Genomic DNA, 26727 nt, shown 5'->3' on the forward strand with positions numbered 1-26727 from the left:
TGTCCTAGGGTTAGGAAGGGGCGTGCTAGGGTTAGGAAGGTTCTCACCTTCCTAACCGCCCCCTCCCTAGGACGTGCGGAGTGCATACTAAATGGCAGCGCCCGTCCACATGGGCGTTGCCATATTTATGCCTTGGATGCACAGTGTCCAGACGTGGCGTGGCAGAAGTGACGCTGCGAGTGCGCGCCTCGCGGCGCCACTTCCGGGGGCCAAAAAGGAGCGCCATTTCAGCGCTCCTTTTTAGCTGCGCCGGGAAGCCTTGCGGTCTGGCTGCTGGGGCTTCTCGGCGTAGCTAATGGAGCCAGCGCCAGACCGCTCGCTTTTGGGTGGTCTGTAACGCGCCAGAGTTTCCTACTGATGTATAACTGCATCTCACGTTCCTGCCCTGCTGTATGTCTATTTGCTTATCTATTTTTGAGGCATGTTCATGTGGATAGGAATCGTGTCTTTTATGTTTTCAGAAGGCACAACACATCGGGGATATTTATGGCAATAGGTACTAATCAAAAGCTAGAAGCTACAAATGATCCAATCAGTGTTGAGCTTACAAATGCACATGATGATGTGGCTTTCAGTACTGTAATTCTAAGCTCAGATACTATTGCTTGTGACAAGATTTGGAACAATCACTTTTAAAAAAGGTAAGAAAAAGTTGAGTTTCTAGATTTGGTATGAAATCTCATTCACTCTGATCCTTCTTGCTGTTGTGAAACTGTTCATGAAGAAAATGTCTCAAACCCAACAGTAATCAGTGAGCAGGATTTGGAAAAAGAGAAGATAGATCCAAGTGGCACAGGAAGACCAGTTAACACAGTGGGGGAGGTACTGATTGAGTCTTCACTACTACGCCTGGGCCTGTGAACCAGAGGTCCCATGAGCTGACATCTCTTGGAACCTCAATATTGTTTTATCTAAAAACATGCATATTAAGTTCTTCTTGTTCTCTCGTACATTACACCATCTCCATAACATTTCAGCATACATTTCATTATTCCCTATTCAGCCCTTATCTCTCCTTCCCCATTCTTCTCCTTCCATAACCCTCTTCACTTCAAGGAAAGCCAAAACCCCAAACTTTATTTTCTGCTTTGAGATATCCAGAGTTTTGCTATTCCCACTTCACAGTACCTGATTCAGCTTTTGTCTGCATGGAGCAAAAGGTCCATCCTCCCCTCCACCTGTTTTAGAATCATACTGTTTGGACAACAACATCCCAAACTCCAGTTTTCGTGTAAGCAGTCCACACTGAAACAGGGCTGTACACACACCCCCTTTGCATCTTTTAAAAGTTACCTATTACTTCAGATCTTCTAGGAAGATTTAGGCCCCTACATTCCTCTATCTTGGTGGTTGTCTGCATGGACATCCTGCTGGGCCATCTGGCATGGCCACCACTGCTGTGGTTCACTTGTTCTGAGGACAGAACAAGGCACTCAGCATATGACCACTGCTGGGCATTTTGTTCTGACCTCAGAGGTTAGTGACCTGCAATGGCAGTGTACTGGGCAGCTCATTGGGACACCTGCACAGACAGCTGCTGCAGTGCAGGAAATGAGGACCAGGTAATGGGAGGAGATCAGGGCACCTGTAGAATCAGGTTACTCTAGACGAGTATACTGGTCAGTGCAGGCAAGGTCTTAGCCACATGATGTGACTAAGCCAGACCAACATTTGACTAACATCCATTGGACCTAGAGTCAAGACAAGGACAAGTTTGGGCAAATTAGTTAGGATCACACTTCGTTTCTCATTTTTCAGACCGTATAGACCCAGCTTGTACATTTTTTAAAAACTACATGAAATGACATAGACTTTTTTATGAGCATTTTATGCAACCCTCAAGAGGATTTAGCTAGTTGATTTTAATTGTTTTAATTTTTTTTATTGTAAAGTTTTTAAATAAGATTTTATCTGTGAGTTGCTTTGGGTCCTTTTCTGGGAGAAAGGTGGCATAAAAATGAAATTAAAAAAAAAATTTCCAACAGACACACCAATGGGCACGTGTTGCAAGTACATGTTTTTGCAGGTAGTTTCCAACATTTTTGTGCACACTTTCCCATACTATACGCATTTTGTATGCATTTTTTTAAAAAATAGGGAAGCATATTACAACAATATGGGGATTTGTGAGCAAGTATATCTGCAAACATTTATTAGTTGAGAAGCATTAATCGGGTAAGCTTACCTGAAAATTTATATTTCAGGGATTTCTCCTACAACATTTATCAAAAGCAAATACAAAGATATCTGCCATAAATTCATCCTGAGTACAGAAAATTTATGAGAATTCACACTGTTGAAGGAAGGAGCATCACCATTTGTTATATTTGTTTTGTGTGCAAAATACTTCATTTCTTAGGAAGAATGGTGATTAGAGGGAACTTCTGTAGTGTTTTCAGTCCCACCTAACACATGCTACATTTCTGAGTGATAGGTAAAGAAATTTGTTAGACATGACAGTAAGTGCACAGTCTTTTGCCTCAGTTATGCTATGCTGGGTAATTAAGGAGGAAAGGCATTAAGATCAGTGATTTAAATCACAGAAACAGCAGGAAGACACTTGAATCTTATGCCACTTGCTGGTTTTATTCAGGAAAGCTGCCAACCTTTTTCTTCCCTAGGGGAGGGGAGAGAACCTGGGTAGTGTAATGCCCTTGTTATCCACAATCTAATACTGGAGAGAAGTGTACATTTTTATACAGACACAGAACAGTGTGCCTCTTTCTACATGAAGAAGGAAAAATGGGCATTGGACAGTGGCGAAGGGCTTGAATGATGCCAGTGACACGGTTGAACAGGGCTCTTCCCTGTGATGTTACCTGTTATACTGAACTTCATAGAGCTTTCTAGTCTCTGTTTTATGAGGTTCAAGATGCATGCTTGCAAGTCTGAGCTTTCTCTCTTGTTTTGTTACAAGGGTGAGCATAGTGAAAGTATAGGATAGGGGCAGGCGGAGCTGCTGGAAGATGAAATATAATCCAGTGTCACCTCTCCACTCCTTAGAAGGGAGGCAAATTTTCATTTATTTTGTCCTCATATGCAAAAGGGGTAATTTCTAAAAGTCTTTTTCATTGATGCACAAGAATAAAAGACATTATGAATATTTCTTGTTCACAATTTGCAGTTCGGGAGGTCATTGCCTCTTCCTGGATCAGTGTAACTGTCGTTTTTCACTGCTGCAGAGTTTACACTGAAAGCTATTATTCTAATATTATATATAAATACAAAGTCATCATTAAATATTTATTAGTTCTTAATTAGAATAGTACAAAGTTCCCTGTAGATTTATCTGACAATGCGAGTTATCTTAGATTTAATTAAGGTGGCTGGGGAGTAGAAACAGAATATGGAATGGAGAGGGAGGAATCCATGGAGCAAATTTAATAATATCTGTCATCATTGTTATGAGAGTCAGGTCAAGTGACATGGCTGATGGGAACATGTGAATCTTTATCACTAGGGTAAATTGAAAGGTTTAAGGAATCCATACAACTCACATTACTATTTGCTTCTTGTTTTCAGCCCATTTCATTCAGTGCTGGAGAGACTGTTGCAAATATTCATAAAAGTGATTTGAAAGCAATAGAACGAAAATGTAATTGCAATAATGCTGTTGCTTAAACTATTGGGAATATTGTAGCTACATGAAAATATGCACACAAAACATTTGGGAACACAATTTTGTTGCAACCGGGAACATAGAGCAGTTGAACATCTGTATCATTTTTATTTTAGCACACAGGCCGTGAGCCAGTCTGCCATTATACATAAAGACACAAATGGATAGGCTGGATCACAGCCACTAGATCCACAATTTACTAAATGGAGAAAAAAAAGATATCTGCTTGGTTAACTCACTGTCTAATCTTTTTGATAAAAGGATTTTCTTTGTATTTTAAAGTTGGATGAATAATATAGTAGGAAGAAGGCTTAATATACAGTAGAATAAAATGGAAATATTCCAAATGATGCCCAATTTTGGATTTCACAACGATTGCCAGAAAGGACAGATCTACCTGGAAAGACTTTCTCCCATTTTTTTAACCAGAGGTAAGAACTGTGCAGTTCCTCAGATGTTGCTGAACTATTGCTCCCAACATCCTCATAAATAAATAATAAAATAAAACTTTTATTTTTATCCTGCTTTTCTGTAACTAGACAATCAAAGCAGCTCACAACATATTAAAATCCACATTTACAAAATTATGTTCCAAATTCCCCCCCTTAAAACAGGATTAAACATGTTACAATTAAAATAACTATTAAAAACACAATAAAAAATACAATGAGGACAGAGCGGTGGGCTAATCCATGATGTGGGGGGCAATCATTCTGTGGCCGGGGACTTTTATTCAGGAAAGGCCTGCTGGAAGAGATCCGTCTTGACAGCTTTTTTAAAGCTGTCTAAGCTGGCAATTTGACGGATCTCGTCTGGCAGACCGTTCCATAGTTTGGGAGCAATTGCAGAGAAGGCCCCCTGGGAGGTAGCAGTTAGTCTGCTTTTTAAAGGCTGCAGTAGATTCCTCCCAGAGGACCTGAGGGTGCGGTGCGGATTATATGGGAGCAGGCAATCCCTCAAATAGGTTGGACCCAAGCCATGTAGGGCTTTGAAGGTTATAACCAACACCTTTGTACTGTGCCCGGAAACTAATCGGCAGCCAGTGAAGAGATTTTAGGACAGGTGTTATTCGGTCACTCCTAGTTTTTCTGGCGACCAGCCTGGCTGCCATATTTTGCACTTGTTGAAGTTTCCGGACTAGGCACAAGGGTAGCCCCATGTAGAGCGCATTACAGAAATCAAGTTGTGAAGTTACCAGTGAATGTACAACAGTTTCTAGGTCCTTTACTTCCAGGAAAGGGCACAGCTGGCGTATCAGCCGGAGGCGCTCCTGATTGTCGCATTCACTTGGTTCATCATGTGAAGAGACGGATCTAGGAGCACCTCCAGACTGTGAACACAGTCCTTTGTGGAGAGCATGACCCCATCTAAGACTGGAGGTTGCAACCCTATACCTGATTTGGGGGGCCCTACTGTAAGTACCTCTGTTTTGTCTGGATTCAGCTTGAGTTTGTTTTTCCTCATCCAGCCCATTACCGCCTCAAGACACTGATTGAGAGGAGAAATGCCATCTGTTGTCATAGCTGCTGATCTGGACATGGAGAAATATATTTGGGTGCAATCAGCATACTGATAACACCCTGCCCCACGCCTGTGAATGATTTCTCCCAGTGGCTTCAAATAAATGTTGAATAGCATCGGGGACAGTATGGTGCCTTGAGGGACGCCACATTTAAGCTCCGTTTTTGAGGAGCGACTGTCCCCGAGCATCACCCTCTGGAATCTACCCAAGAGGAAGGACCGGAACCACTGGAGTGCAGTGCCACCGATTCCTAACTCTCCCAGGCGTTCCAAGAGGATGTCATGATCTATTGTGTCAAAGGCTGCTGAGAGGTCTTAAAGCATCAACAGAGTCACGCTTCCTCTGTCATTAATTATAATGGCTAGAACTGCTGGGAGATGGAGTTCTGCATTTCCAATCATCCTGTACTCACTCAAGGCACAAACTTAGTTTCATAGTCACTGGTAAGCCTCACTGCAGTCCTGTTGTATATGTCTATTTTCATAGGGAATAGGGGCAGGTCTTGTAATGGTTTTTCTCAACTAAAGCATCTTTGCTGTTTTCTGGGAATGTGGAGAGCATAGGTAGATGGACAAATCTGGGCAAATGGGCAAATTTGTTAAATTTAATTAGATTCAGATTATCATTGTTCCAGCATCAATTATATTCTGTCCTATTTCTCCATCAGTGTGGCTGATTTTTTTTAATTTTTGTTTGTTTGTTTGTTTGTTTGTTTTTAAGCACACAAAAATTGTTATTTTCAGGAGCATTTTTCTCTATATACAAATTTTTCTATAGTTTTTTTTCAAAGTGTAAGTTTTGCTAAAGTAACTTTTTGCCATATTACTGCAGGATGCTTCTACAATTGGCCCTCTGTTTTTGCAGGGGATCCATTTCAGACACACACACACACACCGCAAAAACGGAGGCTCATGCATATTCCAGCTCATAGGCTTGAATGGGGCATGCTCCTGCATGCACCACTGGAAATAGTGGAAGGAGCCCCGCTGTGAATATTTGAGGGCACAGATCCCAGATCTGCAAGTTAGGAGGGGCGACTTTATTACTAATCTATTAAGCAAAAGGTCAGTTCAAGTGGAATGATAAATCATTGCTTGAGAAGAAGCAGAGAACCCTGGGCTCTTTTCATTTTCATCCAAAGGGAAAGCCTAGAAATTTCTGCTTACTATAGTTTGTCATGTTGTCTTGATGCATCTAATGGTAATTTGTATTGGTTGTCATTTTCCACCCAGTCAAGTTTAACTTTTGACAACCCTATGAAAGGGAGCCCGCTGAGAGCCTCAGTAATCAATTGGCCTCCTCAGCTCTTCCAGAGTCAGGGCTATATCATCACTGATAGAATCAATCAAACTTTAATGTGATCTTACTTGTTTCTTATAATCTTCCATTATTATCTTATCTGTAACAGTGAGCTACAGTATCTCCTCATATGTCCAAAATACAACTATGTAAGTTTCTTCATCTTGGCATCCAAGGACATTTAAGTTCTAGTTTGCTCTAGGATTCATTCAGATATCTCAGCATTCCAAAATATCTGTAGAATTCCTCTCCAGAACCCCATTTCAAATGCTTTTATTTTTCTTCCTGTCAGCTTTCTTCACTCTCCAGCTTTCTCAGTCATACTTAGAAATCAGAAATATAATGATTCTGACTTTTGCATCTGATACTTGAGAATCTTCATAGCTGCTAAAGCAAATCTTGGTTTTCTTCTGATTTTCTTTGCCTCAGAAGCTTGCTGAAATAACCACAGTAAACCAGATTGGAAGAAAGGCCACAACTTTATTAAAGCAAACCATTGGAAGGGTTGGCACAAAGCATAAGGTCAGGATCTGGAAATATCAGACAACCCCATGTTTGTCTGATAGCAAAACCTGGTACCCACCAGGCATTGGGATGACCTAGGGGCTAATGAGCACCTCTTGACCACACCACTGTCGTGTGTTCACATATTTGCTAAGCCCCTGGTCACTGGGAGGCGTCCTTGCGTTATGGCCCCCGCAATGGCCATACGCCTGCCCAATTTGCCCCCAGGTCCCTACTGACTCCCAAAGCAGAACTCCGTAGCCCTGGTACCACACCGTTCAGATCCTGGCCTATGCTGCCACCCCAAAGTTGTGAGAACAAACCCACAAGGAAAGTGGTGGGTGGGTGGGAGAAGCACTCCGCTGCCTGCTCCCTTCCAGCTTGGCTCCTAACACGCTGGAGCCAAGCGCCGACTGGGGGCCGGAGCCGGCCACGCGGCCTTAAATAAGCCCCGGCTCCGCCCCCAGATCACCAGATCAGGGAGACTCCTCCTCCAGGGCAGCTGGCCAATGAGCAGCCCTGGAGGACCGGAACTCCCCGATCATAGAGCCTGGCCCCCAGAGCGTCGCGGGGCGGGAGCAGGACGTTTCCGCCCCGCGCACCAAAAAGGGGCCGGGGCAAGCCCCAGAGGCTTCTGGGGCTTGTAGTACACGCCGCATCTAGTGGCAAAGCGGCCTGCCTGCCGAGCCAGGCGGCCGCTTTTTTCTGTACTTTCCATTTTTACTAAGCCTATGTATACAATTTTTTTTCAATGTAAATTAAAAAGATGGGGTGATAAAATGCATTCTTATCTGACCTTCTTGCAAATGGGAAACTGCATAAACCATAGTTTATCCTCAAATCAAAACCCAGAAAGCAAGATTAATGGTTTTGTCAATTATAAATATTTGGTGATCTCAAATGTAGCTGAGGCAGTCAGCTGTCATGTTGCATTATCATCCTATATTCCAGTCAGTAACTAAAAGCATAATCTTTTTAGCTATTCAGCAATATGATTTTTCTCCATCCCCACTCCTTTCATTGTTAACAGTGTTAATAACTGGGATGGCATCTTTCAGTGGAATCAATGTATGGCACCATATCTAAGTTCTCTTTTTTCAATCTCTGACTATAGTAATTGCCTCCATTTCTGCCAACAACTGAATATTTTCTTTGAGCAGCAGGGAGTGTTTCTCAAGTCAATGTAATGGTTCTCTCCTTATAGTCTTTATGGACTTGATTGAGTATGGCTTCTAGCCTATAAGCAATATCAGCAATGCAATGTTTGCAATCAAAGTCATTCAAAGATGTCAAAATCTAGCTGGCACAGTGTCAAAAAGCAAGCTTGAAATTTCCCACATTAGGTTTCAGTGTATTTAAGTGAATGAAATAAGTTGGAATAGCTTTGTATACCACAAAGAATGAATAGTTCCTTCAAATACACATGAGGTTTAGAAGATTCTTAAAGAATTACTCTTTGTCTGAATTTGGATTTTATGCAACAGCTCTATTTCACCATTGCTGCTTAGTATATTTACATATTAGTTTTGCAGCCTTCAATAGGTTCAGTGTGACTGATTCCTGAGTTTTATCTTGGAAATGAACTGTAAGAAACAGGCCTACATATGTTGGCTTGTATGAACATCATCCCTATTCAAACATTGTGGTTCTTCATGGATGGCTAAAGGCATCTTGAAGTGAGGTAGACAGACACATGAGTAAGGAAATAAGGCATGCCACCACTCCTCACCTCTCAGAAAAGGATGATGAAAGCTATATCATCCAATTTTGTCTAGTGCTATCATTCTTTAAATAGTGTTGTAAAATAAAATAGTCACTTGCCATGAGATATTGTTGTCTTTGCACCATATAAACTGGTGATATATACTTCTCCTTGTCAATGAAAGAAGACTTCAGTTCTCTACAGTTTTGGGGCAGTTTAATGTGTAGATCAGGATGTCTGTCATTCACTTTATTAGGTTCTCTTCAAACCACCCAAAGGGAATTTTCTCCATCTGTTGGTCTCATTGTAAGTATGGATTCCATTCAGGTAAGTTCTCTCTCTCTCCCTCTCTTTTTTCATTTTTTATTGAATTATTAAAATAATACATATCACATCATATAACATTACATAACAGAACCTAACACACAACATGAAAAGAAAGGGGGGGAAACTACATATACAACATATATTACATTCTACAAAAAAAATCAGCAACAAATACAGAATATACCAAAACAAAAATATGACTTCTTGAAATCCAAATAAGTCATTTTTGTGATTAAAGCCCATAACCTTTTTTTAAAAAAGCATTTTACTTCATTCTTAATCTCCTCTGTTATAGAAGCCCAGTATTCTTACAAATACCCAGACTGTTGGGGGAAATTAGCTTGCTTACTGTTCACTGCTATGATCTTTGGAATAGTGGTATATAAATAAAACAAATTATTATTATTATTATTATTATTATTAAAAATAAGCATAACAAAAATAAATCTTGTGTCATGTCTCATTTTAACTTTGCAGGTCAGGAAACCTATATGCACCATGAGGGCTCATTTTATAATGTCATGGTTGAGGCAGGAGTTTGAATTGTAAGATGCTTTGCTGATGACAAGTAATGTATCCATTAACTGCTCTGAAGATTAATACAGAAATTAAGTAATCTTTTAAGTGTTCAAGTGTCTAGGGCAAGTCCACAGTATTCTTGTGCTTGAAGCAACATTGTGCTACACTGTGAACAGGCACACAGAAGCAGAGCTCCAAAGCATTCATTTTCGAACTATAACTTCCAGAGTTTTTTGTGGGTTTTTCGGGCTATGTGGCCTTGTTCTAGAAGAGTTTCTTCCTGATGTTTTGCCAGCATCTGTGGCTGGCATCTTCAGAGAATGCTTTGCCTGGAAAAAGTTGGGTGTATATATACTGTGTGAGCCTGAGAATGCAGGAGTGATTTGCATGTGTATTGTTCTGTTGCTGATGGCAGGTCTCAGGCTGGGAGGCTAATGCAAAAGAGGATTAATATCTGTTAATTATTGATCATTATCTGCTGGGAAAGCCCCTGACTCTGAATGGTTTCCCATTTGCATTTGCTGAGTCCTTATTTTGCTATTCCTCAGGACTGGTAGCCAAATTTTGTTCACTTTAAGGGTTTCTTCTTTCCAGTTGAAATTATCCAGATGTTTGTGGATTTCAATGGCTTTCCAGTGCATCCTGACATGGTAGTGGTTGGCATGGTCCAGCATTGCAGTGTTTTCAAACAGTATTTTATGCCCAAGATGGCTTGTGGCATGTTCTGCTACTGCTGATTTTTCTGGCTGGCCCAGTCTGCAGTGTCTCTTGTGTTCCTTGATTCTGGTTTGCACACTGTGTTTGGTGGTCCCTATGTAGACGTGTCCACAGCTGCATGGTATGTGGTAAACCCCTGCGGCTGTGAAAGGGTCCCAAAAGCCAACTCTGACTGAAGTTGCCAGCAGATAGGCAAGGACAGGAATTTTTCTTGAATCAGGCTAATGTAAATAGACTAAATTAGGCAGAATGATGAGTCAAGATACAATCTATTGCAAGAATATAGACTACATACACATTGGCTGGAATTCTCTAAGGCAGTTATACAGCTCACAACTGTTATTTTTTCATGATTCCTAGATAGTCATTAGATAACATTAGATAACATGTTGCATAGGGATCATGCAAGTCCCCCAATCTCTACTTTTCTGGCATCAGCTGCTGCTGCGATTGATGGGTATTTGTTCCTGTGATGACTGGGAAGCAGTTGATTGATTTCCCCCCTATGAGCAATCTCTGGTGTGAGGGAGAATTTCACCAGGGATCTAACAGTGCACGAATTTTAATTTTTCTTATATAGTCAATCAGGAATGATGAGGAGCAGCAGCAGGGACAGACTTCAGGGACAGAGCAGGGAATACAACCAAAGGGAACAGCCACTGCTAAGCCTCGGAGGAGGCGTATGGTGGTCGTGGGGGACTCCTTGCTGAGGGGTACAGAAGCAGTGGTTTGTGGGCCTAACAAAATGTCTCGGGAGGTGTGCTGTCTCCCTGAGGCAAGGATCCATGATGTGACAGAGAGGCTGACAAGACTTGTCAAGTCTACTGACCTTTCTTTTGGTTCATGTGGGAACCAATGACACTGCAAGGCACAGCCTTCAGAATATCAGTAAGGTTTATGAGGCTCTGGGTAGGAAGCTGAAAGAAATGGATGCACAGGTTCTCATCTTATCTCTTCTCCCAGTTGAAGGGCACAATCCAGGATGGGAGAAGAAAATAGCGGATGTAAACAACTGGCTCTGTAGATAGTGCCGTGAAGAACAGTTCGGATTCTTGGATCACGGGCTGCGGTTCCATGACGAGGGACTTCTGGCAAGGAATGGGTTGCATCTCACGCCAGTTGGTAAAAACATTTTTGCCAATAGTCTCAAAAATTTGATTAGGAGGGTTTTAAACTGAGTTTTGTGGGGGAGCGAGACAATATTCTGGAAGACAAAAGGGCTGGAGAGAATAGTCAAACTGACACAGAGGGAACAAGGCAAACAGTGCAAGGACCGAAAATTGGGAGGCAAAAAAAAACTTGCACAGGCAGCAAGTAGGGGGGACCCATGGTTTAAGATGTCTCTACACTAATGCACAGAGCATAGGAAATAAACAGGATGAACTTGAACTCCTAGCACAACAAAGCAAACATGATATAATAGGCATCACTGAAACCTGGTGGGATGAGTCGCATGTTTGGAATGTAGAAATAAAGTGGTATAATATTTTTAAGAGAAACAGGCCAAACAGGAAAGGAGGAGGAATAGCATTATATGTGAAGGACATTTACACCAGTGAGGAGATCCAAGACATTGATCCTGGAAGCCAGGTGGAGAGCATCTAGATAAAAATTGAAGGGGAGGGAAACAACAGGGATGTTATTGCGGGAGTCTAATACAGACCCCCCAGTCAGATGGAGGAATTGGATGATGCCTTTCTAGAACAGATGACCACACACTCAGAAAGGAGACATGTAGTAGTGATGGGTGACTTCAACTATCCTGATAATTTCTGGAAGTCAAACGCAGCCAAATCCTCAATGTCTAGCAAATTCTTCACTTGCCTCGAAGACAATATCATTGTCCAAAAGGTAGAAGAGGCAACAAGGGAGTCAGCTATTTTAAATCTGATCCTAACCTGACTTGGTTAATGGAGTGCAAGTGGTGGGATCCTTAGGAGGAATTGACCATGTTCTCCTGGAGTTTGTTATACAGTGGAAAGGAGAAGCTAGGCATAGTCAGACACACATTCTAGACTTTAGGAAAGCTGATTTTAGTAAACGTAAAAGAAATACTGGGGGTGATCTTATGGTCAGCAATACTAAAAGAGAAGAGAGTTTAAGGCGGATGGGAGTTTCTTAAAAGGGAGATACTGAAGGCACAATTTCAAACAGTTCCAATGAGGAAGAAAAATGGAAGATGTCTCAAGAAGCCAAGATGGATGATTAAGGAACTTTAAAGAACAAGAGGAGCTAAGTTTTAAATGAGACATGTATAAGAAATGGATAAACAGGGAAATCATCAAAGAGGAATTCAAACAAATAGGAGTAAAGTCACAAAAGCTAAAGCACAGAATGAACTCAGGCTTGCTAGAGAGGTTAAGAACAATAAAAAGGGCTTTTTGGATATGTCCGCAGCAAAAGGAAGAAGAAGGAAAAGGTAGGGGCACTGCGTGCAGAAGATGGCAAAATGCAGAATTACTCAACACCTTTTTTGCTTTAGTCTTCTCAGAAAAGGCAAAGGGTGCTCAACCTGAGGAAAATGGATCAGAGGACAGAATAAGGGAATTTCAACACAGAATAAATAAAGAGATAGTGCAGGAATACCTGGTTAACCTAAATGAATATAAGTCTCTAGGACCAGTTGAATTACATCCAAGGGTATTAAAAGAACTGGCAAATATAATATCGGAACCATTGGCAATAATCTTTGAGAACTCCTGGAGAACAGGAGAAGTCCCAGCAGACTGGAGGAGGGCAAACGTTGTCCCCATCTTCAAAAAGGGGAAAAAAGAGGATCCCAACAATTATCAACCAGTTAGTCTGACATCGATACCAGGAAAGATTCTGGAGCAGATCCTTAAACAGAGAGTCTGTGAACATCTAGAAGGCAATGATATAATCACAAAAAGTCAACATGGGTTTCAGAGAAACAAGTCATGCCAGACAAACCTGATCTCTTGTTTTGATAAAATTATCAGCTTGTTAGATTAAGGGAATGCTGTGGATATAGTATATCTTGATTTCAGTAAGGCCTTTGACAAGGTTCCCCATGACATTATTGCAAACAAACTTTTAGAATGTGGGCTAGACAAGGCAACTATTACATGAATTTGTAATTGGTTGACTGGCCGAACCCAAAGGGTGCTCAATAATGGCTCCTTTTCATCCTGGAGAAAATTGACCAGTGGGGTCCCACAGGGCTCTGTCCTGGGGCCAGTGCTGTTCAACATCTTTATCAATGTCTTGGAGGACAAAACTGGGGGCATACCTATCAAATTTGCAGATGATACCAAATTAGGGGGAGTAGCAAATACCCCAGAGGACAGGATCAAAATTCAAAATGACCTAAATAAAATAGAAAGCTGGGCCAAAGTTAACAAAACAAAATTCAGCATGGAGAAATGTAAGGTACTGCACTTGGGCGGAAAAATAAAATGCACAGATATAGGATGGGAGAGACCTGGCTGAACAAGACTACATGTAAAAGGGATCTAGGAGTCCAAGTAGACCATAAGTTGAACATGAGTCAACAGTGTGATGCGTTAGCTAAAAAGGCTAATGCAATTTTAGGCTGCATCAATAGAAATATAGTGTCTAGATCAAGGGAAGTAATAGTGCCACTCTATTCTGCTTTGGTCAGGCCTCACCTGGAATACTGTGTCCAGTTCTGGGCACCACAATTCAAAAAGGATGTGGAGAAACTGGAGAGTGTCCAAAGGAGGGCAGCTAAGATGGTGAAGGGTCTGGGAACCGTGCCCTATGAGGAATGACTTAAGAGAGCTCGGGATGTTTAGCCTGGGGAAGAGATGGTAAAGAGGTGATATGATAGCCCTGTTTAAATATTTGAAGGGATGTCATATTGAGAAGGGAGCAAGCTTGTTTTCTGCTGCTCCAGAGATTAGGACCCAGAACAATGGATGCAAGCTCCAGGAAAAGAGATTCCACCTCAACATTAGGAGGAACTTCCTGACAGTAAGAGCTGTTTGACAGTGGAACACACTCCCTCAGAGAGTGGTGGAGTCTCCTTCCTTGGAGGTCTTTAAACAGAGGCTGGATGTCCATCTGTTGGGGATGCTTTGATTGAGAGTTCCTGCATGGCAGGGGGTTGGACTGGATGGACCTTGTGGTCTCTTCCTATTCTATGACTCTATGATTCTATGATCATTCTGCTGCCTGTCACACTGGAGATTACTCAAAGGAGGGCATGGAAATGGCAGTCAGCTGCTTCCTGAATGACAGGGAACAGACTCCCAGCAACCGCAAGTGGTGCTGTCCAATACTTGGGGATTGGCATTGGACCAGAATTCATTTTATAGCAATATAACTATGGTGCATATGCATGTGCATCTCCCATACAGGATTCTAGCAAAAGAAGCTATGTGGATCTCCAATAAGAACATGCTTTTGCTCTCTCTTCTGAATTTGTTTTGTTTGTGTCTTTTCCTTTGCAAGCATATGACTGTACATTCCACTTTTTCAAAAACAGTGGGTCCATGCAGTTGAGCTCTGCTTCCAACATCTTTATTATCCCCCCCCCCCTTCCAATTCTAAAAACAAGTATTCTCTGGGTATAGCTCAATAAACTGATTTCTGAACAATATGTCTGCTACATTTCACATTTCACGGATACATAATTAGTTTTTTCAGAGTAACAATACACTGTTCTGAGGGTTCTGTTCATGCTGGAAGAATCAATAGCAATAGTTCACTGAGTGCACTCTAATATTTAAATTATCATCTCTAAGGAGAAGGATGTAAAAATGCATTTGGCCTTCCTTTCAATTTTGCACATGAACAGTGCTCATATCCTTCAGAATTTCTTCAACAGAAAAACACAGAAAATTGTGCTACACCATTTCATACTACTGACTTTCATTCCTTGATTGATGCATCCTGATACTGAGCCTCCAGATGGTTGGGTCCATTAGTGGCTACTGAGCTGAGGTCCTGGGTGAAGGATGGTTTCAGAGGATGTAAAACCATTTTTTTAGCCCTCAGGTTTTGTTATGTATCATATGTTCAGGTTCTATTTTAATATATACAACTTTTATACAGCTCTAAATTTAAGTCTCAGCAGTTCTCTCTTGCCACTTCTGGCCTGCTATTTTCTCACATTAGACCAGTTTGACACCAGTTTAACTGCCATGGCATCATCCTATGGAATCCTGGATTTATTCTCTGGTATAGTCATCTCTCATCGATGAGCCCAGTGTTTTTGTTTTAACAACATACTCTTTGGAAACAGTCAAAAATGCAACAACAACAAAACTTTCAAAAATTCACAGTATCTCTCATAAGTTTGACAAGGAGGGAGAAAAATATTTCCAACCTTCGCAGAGTCTGTTGTCCTGCCTAACACTAATTATTTGACTGTCACTATCAAATACATATGAAAGCAGAGGGGGGGGGGATGAGGTAACATGATAAAAAACAAACACTATGTTCTACATGGCTTATTTAGAAAAATATGCATAACACTAAGTGGTCAAAAATATGTCAAATGCACAGAAAACCTACTGAAACTGAGCAATAGGAGATTTTTTTTTAAAAAAATGGAGAAATTATGGGGGAAGAAAAGCGTGGTAAATAGCTAATCTCTCTATTTGCAAGTGCTGAAAAGTTGCTAAGAAGAAGAATGAAAGCCTAATGCAACATGTGATAAACCTTTCAGAGTAATCCTTTTATCTTATATTTTGTCCGGGAGTTTCCATAGATATATGTCTCCAGTTAATTTGTTGCTCTGCTGGAGATTTCTGATCCAATTGTTGAGTTTATATAATCAGGCATCTCCTTTTGAATATCTTAGTTAGTTACTATACTTGTTGAGCATCTTTCTACCATCAGCCTGTACAGACGAGCTCTTAATTTAATTTATTGCTTTCTATAAACATGTCTTGGAGTCTGAGATTTGAGCTAGAATCTTGTTGGTGACAAAATGTGGGGAAAATTCTAGTGCTTGAGCTTTTTCTAGGAGTGGTAAAGGAAGGCAGACAAAATCTACCAGCTCTTCTAATTTTCACAACACATTCACAAAACACTCCCTTTTCCAACTGCCTTTTCACTCCATGTTCAAGTCTACTGGATTAATAAACACTTCAAATATCTGTTCATGAGGAAAACATAACTAATATATTGTCTTCAATTACTTTCTACAGATTTCAAGGTTACTGTTGGTCATGAATAATGCCAGATCAAAAAAGAGAAGTCTAAGAAGAAAATGAAGATAACTGTAGCTATGTTTCCTGCCTAAATGACATTTTAAATCTCCCATTTGGAGAGTGCAAAATTAAAGGTATTAACGAGTAATGAAAGGAACTCTTAAAATAGCAAAGCTAGCATTGTACAATTTTCTATCATAAAAAGATTGTTTCATATCACTTCCAGGAAGTAAAAGACAAGTAACCAAAACAGTTTATTCTTGTCCACTGCATTAGCGACGAAATATCATACTGCATTACATGGTGGGTTTAAAGCCTACTTGAAGAAAGGACTCCTCATACAAAGGTAGAACAGCAGCATTATAATTCACTCATTAATGGCTTGGATAAATATAAATAATTCATAAAGTCATATTCCTAGCAGTGGCATAAAGCTGTAGATCATAAATTATTGCCTGAAACCTCTTTTTTCTATAGTGAAGCCTTTAATTTAATGGAGCAGTGTGAAATACCTTTCTCTAGATGTAACGTCCGGTGAAATAATATGAGCAAATAATCAAAATGAGCCAATTCCAAACTGGAATTTATCATGTGCTGTTTGGCTGACTGAAATAAAGTAAGAAAGAAAAGATGCCTACAAACAACAATGATCATGTTCATGTTGATATTGATAATGGTGATGACTAAAAAGAAGTTTTAATATATGGAAGAGAACATACTGCCAACATTTGACTGAAAAAAGAAAAAAACATTAAAAAAACTGGTTTTATACATATGTTACCAGCTCCTTCACTCATCTAATCCACATAATTATTTGTTTTTGTGCAGAAGGCAACAGCAATTAAAAAAATGGTGTTGAAACAAAAACAGGGAGTGAGCATACAAAGCAACACAGAGGTCTACAGTGGGCTTTTTCCCAGCCTTGTTTCTGGATTCCATGAAAGGAGCTCATAAAAATATGGGGAAAATTGAATTCCTGGAGAAAAATTGTGGAAGTCTCATGCTCCAGTCTGATTTTTTGAACTTCCTTGACTATAGTGACTCTGAGAGTTCATAGCCATGAACTTTTCTGACTTTTCTGACATGCGCCTTTCTGACACTGTTATGGAACTGCCACCACTGGACCTAACCACATCACCCACAATATTAGATACATTTTCACTTGCTTAGCCTCAAATGTGATATATGCCCTTCTCTGTCAATTAAGCCATTCAGTACTCTTCACTGTGCAAACCAAGGATTAATCAGACATTAGGAATGTGAATACACAAAAATCAACTGAAGAACTTTCCTGGGCATTGCATCTAAGACTTTAGAACAGATCTTGAACAAAAACTATGAAGGAAGATTGAAAAGGATAACAGCAGAATTGGCATATATCTTTATATCCAGTTCATCAATAATGGATTGAACAAAGACAATGGTTTCCTGGAACTCTACATATATCACAACACTAGTTAACTCCCTAAGCTTCATGAGGGCAATCATGGGCAGTTCATCACAATCTCCTGACTAGTTCCCAGCCAGCATCACAGTGCATTCCAACAACATCACCAACATTTGTATGGTTATCTACTCACTGTCTTTATCCCACAATGACCATGGCTAAAACTGAACTTGTCACCCCATCACCATACCCACTAGTTTTGCATTTCTATCACATAGCCTGTTTATAAAAGTCTGTTCCTGGACACTTCACTCTGTATATCTGAGGATGTACTGTATATACTTGACTATAAGTTGACCTCGTGTATAAGTCTAGAGCAGGTTTTGGGGGCAAAATTATGGATTTTGATATGACCTGAAGACAGGTCACAGGTAAAACTTAAGGGCATGTAACAAAGGATGTAAAGTACAAAACAAAGGAAAATGACACCAAAGAACGTACAATCCACCCCGCACATTCAGATCATCAGTTCAGCAATTGTTAAGAGTTCCAAAGAGGAAATATATTTCCACTTCTAGGAGGGCCTTCTCCATCTTGGCCCCCAACCTCTGGAACTCACTGCCCTTTGAGCTCCACTCAGCTACCTCCCTAGCCCAATTTAAGAAGGGGCTAAAAACCTACTTATTCGAGCAGCCCCCAAACTGCATGCTGTCCCTCTGGAATAAAAAGGATGAGTGGATGAGGAGGGAACTATGGTACGTCATGGCTATCCGATATGTGAGGGAGGCAACCAGATACAAGTATGGCTACAAAAACACACACACACACACGTCAAAAAGGATGAAAAGGCAAAGCAAAGAAAATGGCAAGTACATTAGCAGTTATTATAGCCTTTAACTTTAATATTATACCTTTGACTGATTTTAACTCAGAAAAGATGACAAACATACACAAATGTCAAAAGCCTTGAGAGCCCCCTGGCACTCTTTGAGGGAAAGGACCAAAGAACTGCCACCACTAGCATTTTCTGGCCTGGGCATTCAGAAAGATCAGAAGCAGTACTGCAGCAGAGAGAGTAAAGGGGGCTAGTCTTTCTTTTAGGTGCTCCTAGGAAAGACTAAGCTCCCACCTTTTGCTACTCTATTGGGCAGTACAGACGTCCATGGAACTGTGGTTTGCATTAGCCCATTTTAACTCCAGAGGGATGGCGCAGCCCCCAAACTGCATGCTGTCCCTCTGGAATAAAAAGAACCCAGTGTTTCCATGTTCTTTTTGCGGCTCTGGAGTGATGTCGCCAGTGCGCCACTGGTGCACTGGCGACGTAAGCAATACATGGTGCACAATGATGTGTGGACGCTGCGCATTGCTTACGTCAAAATCATGGCAACCGTATGGATGGGACACCACCATTACTCCACCGCCGTGCTGTGCTAGGGTTAGGGACGGTGCAGCTGGTGCACCGTCCCTAACCCTATTGGCACCAGCACAGCACATTTGGCCTGTCTGTTCCAGGCCATAATTGATAAGAGTTAAAGTATAGTATAATTGAAGAACTTTCCTGGGCATTGCATATGAGGCCTCAGAAAAGATCTTGAACAAGGACTGCACTCCTAAGAACTGGAGTGCAGCTTTGGTGCAACGTCTAGCCTCTTGGGATGCATGAATCATTTAAACAGCATCCCTCCAAAGTGACCCAAAGCAGCTTTAATTTGGCCTGTCTGTTTGGGCCCTAGTGACACTCATTTATGGAATAATCTGCTGAAGTCAGAGTTTAGTAATGTGGCTTTTGTTGGATAACAACTCCTAGAACCCTGGGATCACGATCACTGGCTATGCTGATTAGGGGATGCTGGGACCTGTACTCAAAAGTTAACTTTTCCACACTCTGGCCCAAGGAGGATTGCCTAGCATCTGCTCTAAGTGAATATTTCTATTTCTCTCACAAAATGAATATATTTTTATTTTCCCAGACCCATTAAAATGGTGAACATAGTTTGTTCTTACTCTGTGTCTTTATCTGTACATATTGCCACAAAAATCCTCCTTGTATGATCATCATCTGCTTTCTACTAACTAGGAGACTTCTGGGTGAAACTCTACTTGAAGATAATTCTTCCAATGGAATATATGTCTTGGATCCAATACATAATGTCATGTTTGTTCAGCAGGCTGTCACAATTTGCAACCCACTGTAAGCTTATTCTACATTTGGGTGAATAAAACAATTAGCACAATAGTTGTCTGCATACATTAAAAAAATCTCTGTTTTTACCAACACGGAAGACAAAGATTCCTAATAAAATGAATTACTGTGAGCAGTGATTATTCTGAATCAGAATAATTTATTTATTTTTATTTGTAATATAACACTATTGTTAAAGTTCTGTTTGATTGATGACTGCTTTCATACATGGAGCTCTAAATCCATCTTTAACACAACACCATTCAATTACAAACCTGCTATTTGAACAGCATGGGATAAAGTGTTGGAAGATAATATTTTCACATATTCAGTTACATTGTAGCATAGCAGTCTACAACATCTGCATGAACATTTTCCACATTTTTGCACTATTTTGTCTAGGCATAGATGCCAAAAACTCATGATAATCTGCTAGGATTAAGAGCAAGCAATATCATTAGGGAGGGAACAGAAATGGAATTTAATTTGGAAGGTATCTATGTTTTAGACAGCCAGATGAGTCACATGTCATTTCAGAAACATTCGGTTGATCTTAATACAATACTTAACACAAATGGCTTCATTCATTGATTAGCTACTCAAACAAAATAAAGGCAAGCAAGGATCAATTTAGCTAACTTATTTTCTGAATACAGGAAAAATAAATTTCAGTGGAATGTCTACAACATAATGAAGGAAAGAGTAACTGGTGTCCTTCAAAGGCTGCCACCATTATTGCACACTATTGGTTATACTTTGAAGGAACATTACAGTGCTCCCAACACAATAGAGGCAGTTCAACTGAGACAGTCCATTTATCTTTGGAATAATAAGAGATTATAATGGATAGTGAACAGAATATAATACAGTGTATGTGTGTGGGGGACAGTGGAGCAGAATATCCAGCCATCTCCCCACAATGTCTAGCAAAATTAAACTTGTGATGTACATCATCAGGCTGATGATACTTTACTTCATTGTAAAGTGTTTGAAGGGACTGGCAAATCTGAGAAAAATGTGGAATGAAATAAGAAGGCACTCCTCAAGAAAAGGAAAGGCTACAGATCTCTTTAGTGTATTTACCATTAAGATAAAAAAGAAAAAAAATAGGAATCTAATCTGTGTCTAGAGAGAAAATAATATTCACTTTATACAATTTAATTATGAAATTGCCTGAACGAAATCAAAAGCATAGATTAGCAAAACAAATGTCCACTGCTTTTGTTTACTTATTTATTCATTTATTTAAATGTATGTCTCATACACTTACTAAGGCACAGAATAGACAAAACTTGTAAATGTATACACCCAGAAAAAAGTTGTGTTTTGTTTTGTTGGTACCTCTGGTATGTATGATGAGCCTTGTTTAATATCTGCAGATGATTCCTCTGCACCACCTCAGGGTAGCACACAGACTAGTGTATGTGACTCTTTACACTGCCACTTCCCCTCTCTCCATGAAGCCTCCCCCCTTTCTACCATGGGCCTCCCAAGTATGAACTTCACTTATTTATTTAATTTATATTCCACTTTTCTCCCAAGATGTGGCCTAAGACAGATCATAGCACACATTGAAACAAAGTACAGCTAAAATACAATGATTGCAATTTTAAATGATTCAAAGCAGACAGTACTAAGTCCTTCAGTCCTAATTTAAAACAATATAAAAGCTTGTGGAACACAACTATGAGATAATAGTACAGTAATCCCCCCATCCCATTAAAAGACTCTTCTGCAACAAGCAGTTAATTGCCAAAGGGCAGCCTTAATAAAAAAGATCTTTGTTTGCCGAAGAAAGGAGGGCAGGAAAGAGGCCAGCATAGCCAAACATGAGTGAGAGAGAGAGCTATAGCCAAAGAACATCGACCACGAAATCCCTCTAACATGTCCGCACTAGAAATGTCTGTGACAAAGGGTGTAATTCTTCACTATGTTTCTTCTTAAAGAAAGCATGGAGTAATTTTAGCAATTTGTTTCCCACTGTGAGAATCTTTAAAAAAAAAAAAACCACACTATTTTCAAAGTCAATTCACAATTCAGGACTTATTCCACACAAAATTCACACATGGTTGTCTTGTGCAGAAAACTTTTTCTGTGCTGGAAATACTAAAGGTTCCTGTCAGTCGAGGAGTCAACATATGAAAAACACATTTTTGGTCATTTTTCAGATATGTTTGAATATTCTTTCCCTGCTTACTTGTGAGACACAGATTTTGTGTCAATTGCATAAATTGTGATATTTCACTTGGAAAAAAGTAGTAATAATCATAATAATCATGATCAAAGCCTTTTGAGGCACTCCACATAGATCATCTTTGATAATCATATAAATCAGCATAGCTATAAAAATAATAAAACACAGCTAATGGCACAAAGTGTTGTTATAAGCAATATGGAGGAGGAGGAAGAGGATTAATCCAACTCCACTTAATGAATTCAAAGCAAACTTACCCATGGGAGTTCCAACACCATAACCTTTGGAATCTATCAGGCCTCCAATCTGCGTCAGGTTACAGTTCCGCTGTGTAACAAACTCGATGGTAGTTGACTCCATTAGGAAGGCATAATCGGATGTGAGTACACGCTGGATGCCTTCTTCATTACTTTTTACAAGCACCGACTGTCTCCTGCTATTCATAAAGGCCCACATTTTTTCGTATGTGGCAATTTTTGATTTCTGAAACAGAAATTGCGATATTAATAAGACAACATCTCTATGATTATGTAACCAAATGTACTCCCATTCAAAACAGAATTAGTTTGATCAGAGAGTTAACAGAAACAGTGGATCATAGAATAGGAAAGCAGGAAGAGACAGCATTTTTAGTTTTTTGTGGGGTTTTGGGGCTATGTGGCCATACTCTGGAAGCATTTATTTCTGTGGCTGGCAACTCTTCATTGGAGCAAGGCTCACAGGGCTGCACTGTAAATGTACATTTAGTGAACCTGGAATAAATTGGTTTAACTAGTAAGATTTCATTCAAAGGTCCCTAGTAAATGTTATTTTACAACCTTCCAGATTTCCTCACATAATTAAAATTCCAAGGAATCACTGGGGGAAACAAATCAAAACATTTAGTTTTGGCTAGTTTTTAAAAGGATTTCAGCAGCCTGGTTATCATAAACCCTTAGTGATAATAAGAGCTTTGCAAAAGCTCAGAGCACACAGCAAAATTCAATCCTAACCATTCCAAAACAGTTGTTCTTCATATGAAAATATGATATTGTTTTCAACATTACAAAGGACTACAGTTCCCAGAAGGCAAAGGATAGCATTCTCAGATCTGCATGTTGTTGTTGTTTTAAATCACATCATGTGGTGACTCCACTTTCATATATGGCTTGTGTATATTGACAAAACTTTCTCTGAGACAAATAAAGTGACAGATAAGAAACTATCTCAGGGAGATGGATGCAGTTAAAATGCAGAAAAAAATGGTAGTAAAAGTGTAACCCAATCTAACAGTGTTGAAAGTTAAGAAAAGTAAAACAAACAGAATCCTACTAATTTGTAATGACAAACATTATCTGCAATGTGATAAAGAATTAAATGAAAGTCCCTCTACCCTAAATTACTTCCTGATAAACTCTTGAAACTAATCTAAATTAGCTGGCAGACAGAATCCATGATAGAGTTCATTATATTTTTGTCAATAGACAACAAATGTTACCTCAAGCTATTCAGTGGGCTAGATTCAGATATAAAGATATGCATAGCTGGACTGCTGCAAGATTTTCCACCCTGATCCCCACAGTAACCCCATCTCAGCCCCAGTAAATGCTACACTTAAAATGCTATATTCTAAAAATAGAGTGGAGACACCCAGGATAGTATCTGTTCTGTCCTTTAAGGACAGTTTGACAAAATAATTTACACTATATGATTTCTTTGTTGTGACAAATGCAGGCTAGACAAACTGTGGCCTTGAAGTCACATGCTCTTTTTATGCCCAATTGACCCCTTCTGACTCCCTGAACTACCATTTTTCTGCCCTAAGATGAGGGAATTGCTAGTTCTATAAACTCCAAAGAGTGTCCATTTTCTTTTTAAATAAGTGTGTATATGATGTGTGTATGCATGTTGAAAACCATAAATGGACTTCCAAACCCCTTAATTTTTATTGCTTTTTCACATTTTTAGGTATTATTATTATTATTATTATTATTATTATTATTATTATTTATATAGCGCTGTAGATTTGCACAGCGCTGTACATAAAACAATAAATATATAAGAGTAAAGCTGCCTATGTCGTACAATCTAAGAAATAATAGGATAATACATATATCCACATGATCCCTGGAAGACCTGAAAATTGGTTCTCAGACCCAGCACAGGTGTCTATTTTGCTCTACTGTGATAAGAGTATATAACACATAAGGGTAATATAGACCAGCAGCTTGGAGCGGCCTCAGGCTGCTACAGGCCCGGTCCCCCCCACCCCAAATCAATGCAGGACTGCAGCGAATGGATGCCACAGTCCTGAGGCTGGCTGCCACCATGGTCCCAAATGGGTCGCCAGTAAAGAACAGACTTTCCCCGCTCCTTCTATTTCTGGCTTTCCCCAGCCAGGCACAGTCTCCGAGCAGCTTCTGGCCACTCTGGGGGCATGTGTCATCTGCAGCCCCACCCGCTACAGTGACCAGAATCCACTCTTTCTTGCCTGTCTGCTTCAAGCCATAGTGCAAGGTTTCTGACAATTTCTTAAATATCTTAAAGTGAATTTTGATTCTTTTGTTCAGTTTTGAAACCCATAAAATATTTCAGGTTTTTAAGGCATCCTGGGAATTGTTATACATAATGCCAGTAACTCATAAATATCCTAAAATCATTATCCACTATACAACAACTCACAATAAAAATGAGTATGCCTCAAAAATACAGTCCACTTACAGATAACAATAAAAAAGAAAAGAAGGAAAATAGAAGTTTAATTCTATTTTAATGGTTACTTTTTGTATGTTTTTCATTGTATCATTCTTTTAATGTGTGAGCTGCTTTGAATGGAAAAACATTCTAGTGGTCAAGAGCAAAACTTTTGTTTTTTTACCAACATGACTCTCATTGGATATGGAAAAAGGGAGACCAAAAAAAATATGAATGAATGAAAAAGCCATGGATCACAAACAACAAAGAGCAGGGAGAAATACTAGGGAAAAAAATAAAAGATGAATACCAGTCCATAAAATAAGCTTTCTGAGTATATGTAGGATATAAAGACCATGGAAATATCAAAGAGCAAGTGTAAAAAACTAGAACTAAAAACATGAAGGGGAAAAAAGGAAACAATGAAAAGTGACTGAAATACATTATATGGACATCAAGCAGAAGCTATCAGATAAGTAACAGTATTTAAGACAAACATGCAAAAGAAATTAAAAAGGAAGAACAAAAAGAGATTCTTTTGGATTTTTAACCCATATTGATTACATAGAAACAGTAGTGAAAATAGTATGAATGAAAGGTAGGGATCAAATATTATTCAAAGTTTTGATGTTAAAGAAGAAGATTCAACATTAAGAAGAACAGAAAGTGATGCTGATAATGTTAGAGAAGAAGGATTTAGGAGGTGTGGCCTCCAAATTGGTTGTTGCACTGCCAATTTTAGAAGCCCTAGCTAGTGGTTGTGAGGGATGATGGGAACTGTAGACTGACAGAATCTGGAGGGCCATGCATTCCATATCCCCCATTCTACCAAAAGTTGAAATGATGAAGAGGCTAAAAAATGTTGAAGAAGCAGTGCAAAGGTAAGAATGAAATTGGGGAAAAATAACTAAGAAAGAGAAGAGAGGTAAAGAAAATTGAATGGTCAGACATATAGAAGGCTGAAGAGGGATCTAGAAAAAGTAGTGGTAGAAAAGAAAAAAGACTTTTTAAGATTTTGCTATGAGAAAACAATTGGAAATATGTGCTAGGGCAGTTCCATCTTTACTGCATAGAATGGCATGTTTGCTATTAGCTTGCTGTTCTGGAATAGAAACATTATCTGTGAAGTGGAAGAACCAATGGATTAGCCACAATACATGCTACAATAAAAGCATGAAGAATTGTATTATATGGACACTGCTTGATAAAAAAAATAGCATCCAGGTCTGCCCTAAGGTCTTCTCATGGAGGGTCATACAGGGTAAATTTTATATTGTGCTTGGTTCTCTTCATCATTTTAAAAGAATCTAACCTGTACATGTGCTGTATTATTAGCTCTTTGTCAGTAAACATTCCTGAAAGCAACAAACAAAATTAGAAGACAAGCCTTTTCTGTCATGCACTAATGTTAACTTTATAAATAGCTACTCCTCCAGCTCTGGGACAAGAATGGAGAACAAGATTGACATTGCAGATCCTTCCAAAGTTGAGTTGACTGGCATCTGTAGCTTTTCCCCGAAGGAGGATTAGTGGTATATATGGGATAAAAAGAACATTTATTCTGAATAAGGATAACTTCGTATCCCTGCTGAGACACAATTCAAGGCTTATTTCAATTTGCCTGGGGACTTTTGCAGATCTATCACTCAAACATTTCCAGGACCCAATGGTAATAAAAGTAGAATTTTATATCCATCTGCAAGAAGTCACAGAAATGGTGCCAAACTATGCTATACTATTGATTGTGTGTATTTCAATGATAAAGTGGAGGAAAGAAAATGAAATATAATGCATGGGATCATGTACAAACAAGGGTTTATTTGTGTACTCTGGTCTAAAAACAAATTATGCTTGTATGTATTTTGCATTCATATTTCTGTATATGAATGTACACTTGAGCTTTATGCAGCATGTTATATGGCAATTGAAACAGTTCTATTCT

General features: G+C 39.6%; 1 protein-coding gene across 2 annotated transcripts in view; it reads right to left on the bottom strand.

Annotated features, from left to right (window-relative positions):
* Positions 1 to 26727, bottom strand: part of GRIK2 (glutamate ionotropic receptor kainate type subunit 2) — a 655273-nt gene that overhangs the window by 29762 nt on the left and 598784 nt on the right. For both annotated transcript variants that reach the window (XM_089530680.1, XM_089530679.1), the window contains exon 14: positions 22370 to 22595. In XM_089530680.1, coding sequence (XP_089386806.1) covers positions 22370 to 22595 — 226 coding nt within the window. The remainder of the gene's footprint in view (positions 1 to 22369; positions 22596 to 26727) is intronic.

The sequence above is a fragment of the Sceloporus occidentalis genome, unplaced genomic scaffold, assembly GCF_023333645.1.
Source record: "Sceloporus occidentalis isolate IW3139 unplaced genomic scaffold, rSceOcc1.0.p SCAF_6, whole genome shotgun sequence".
Lineage (NCBI taxonomy): Eukaryota > Metazoa > Chordata > Lepidosauria > Squamata > Phrynosomatidae > Sceloporus > Sceloporus occidentalis.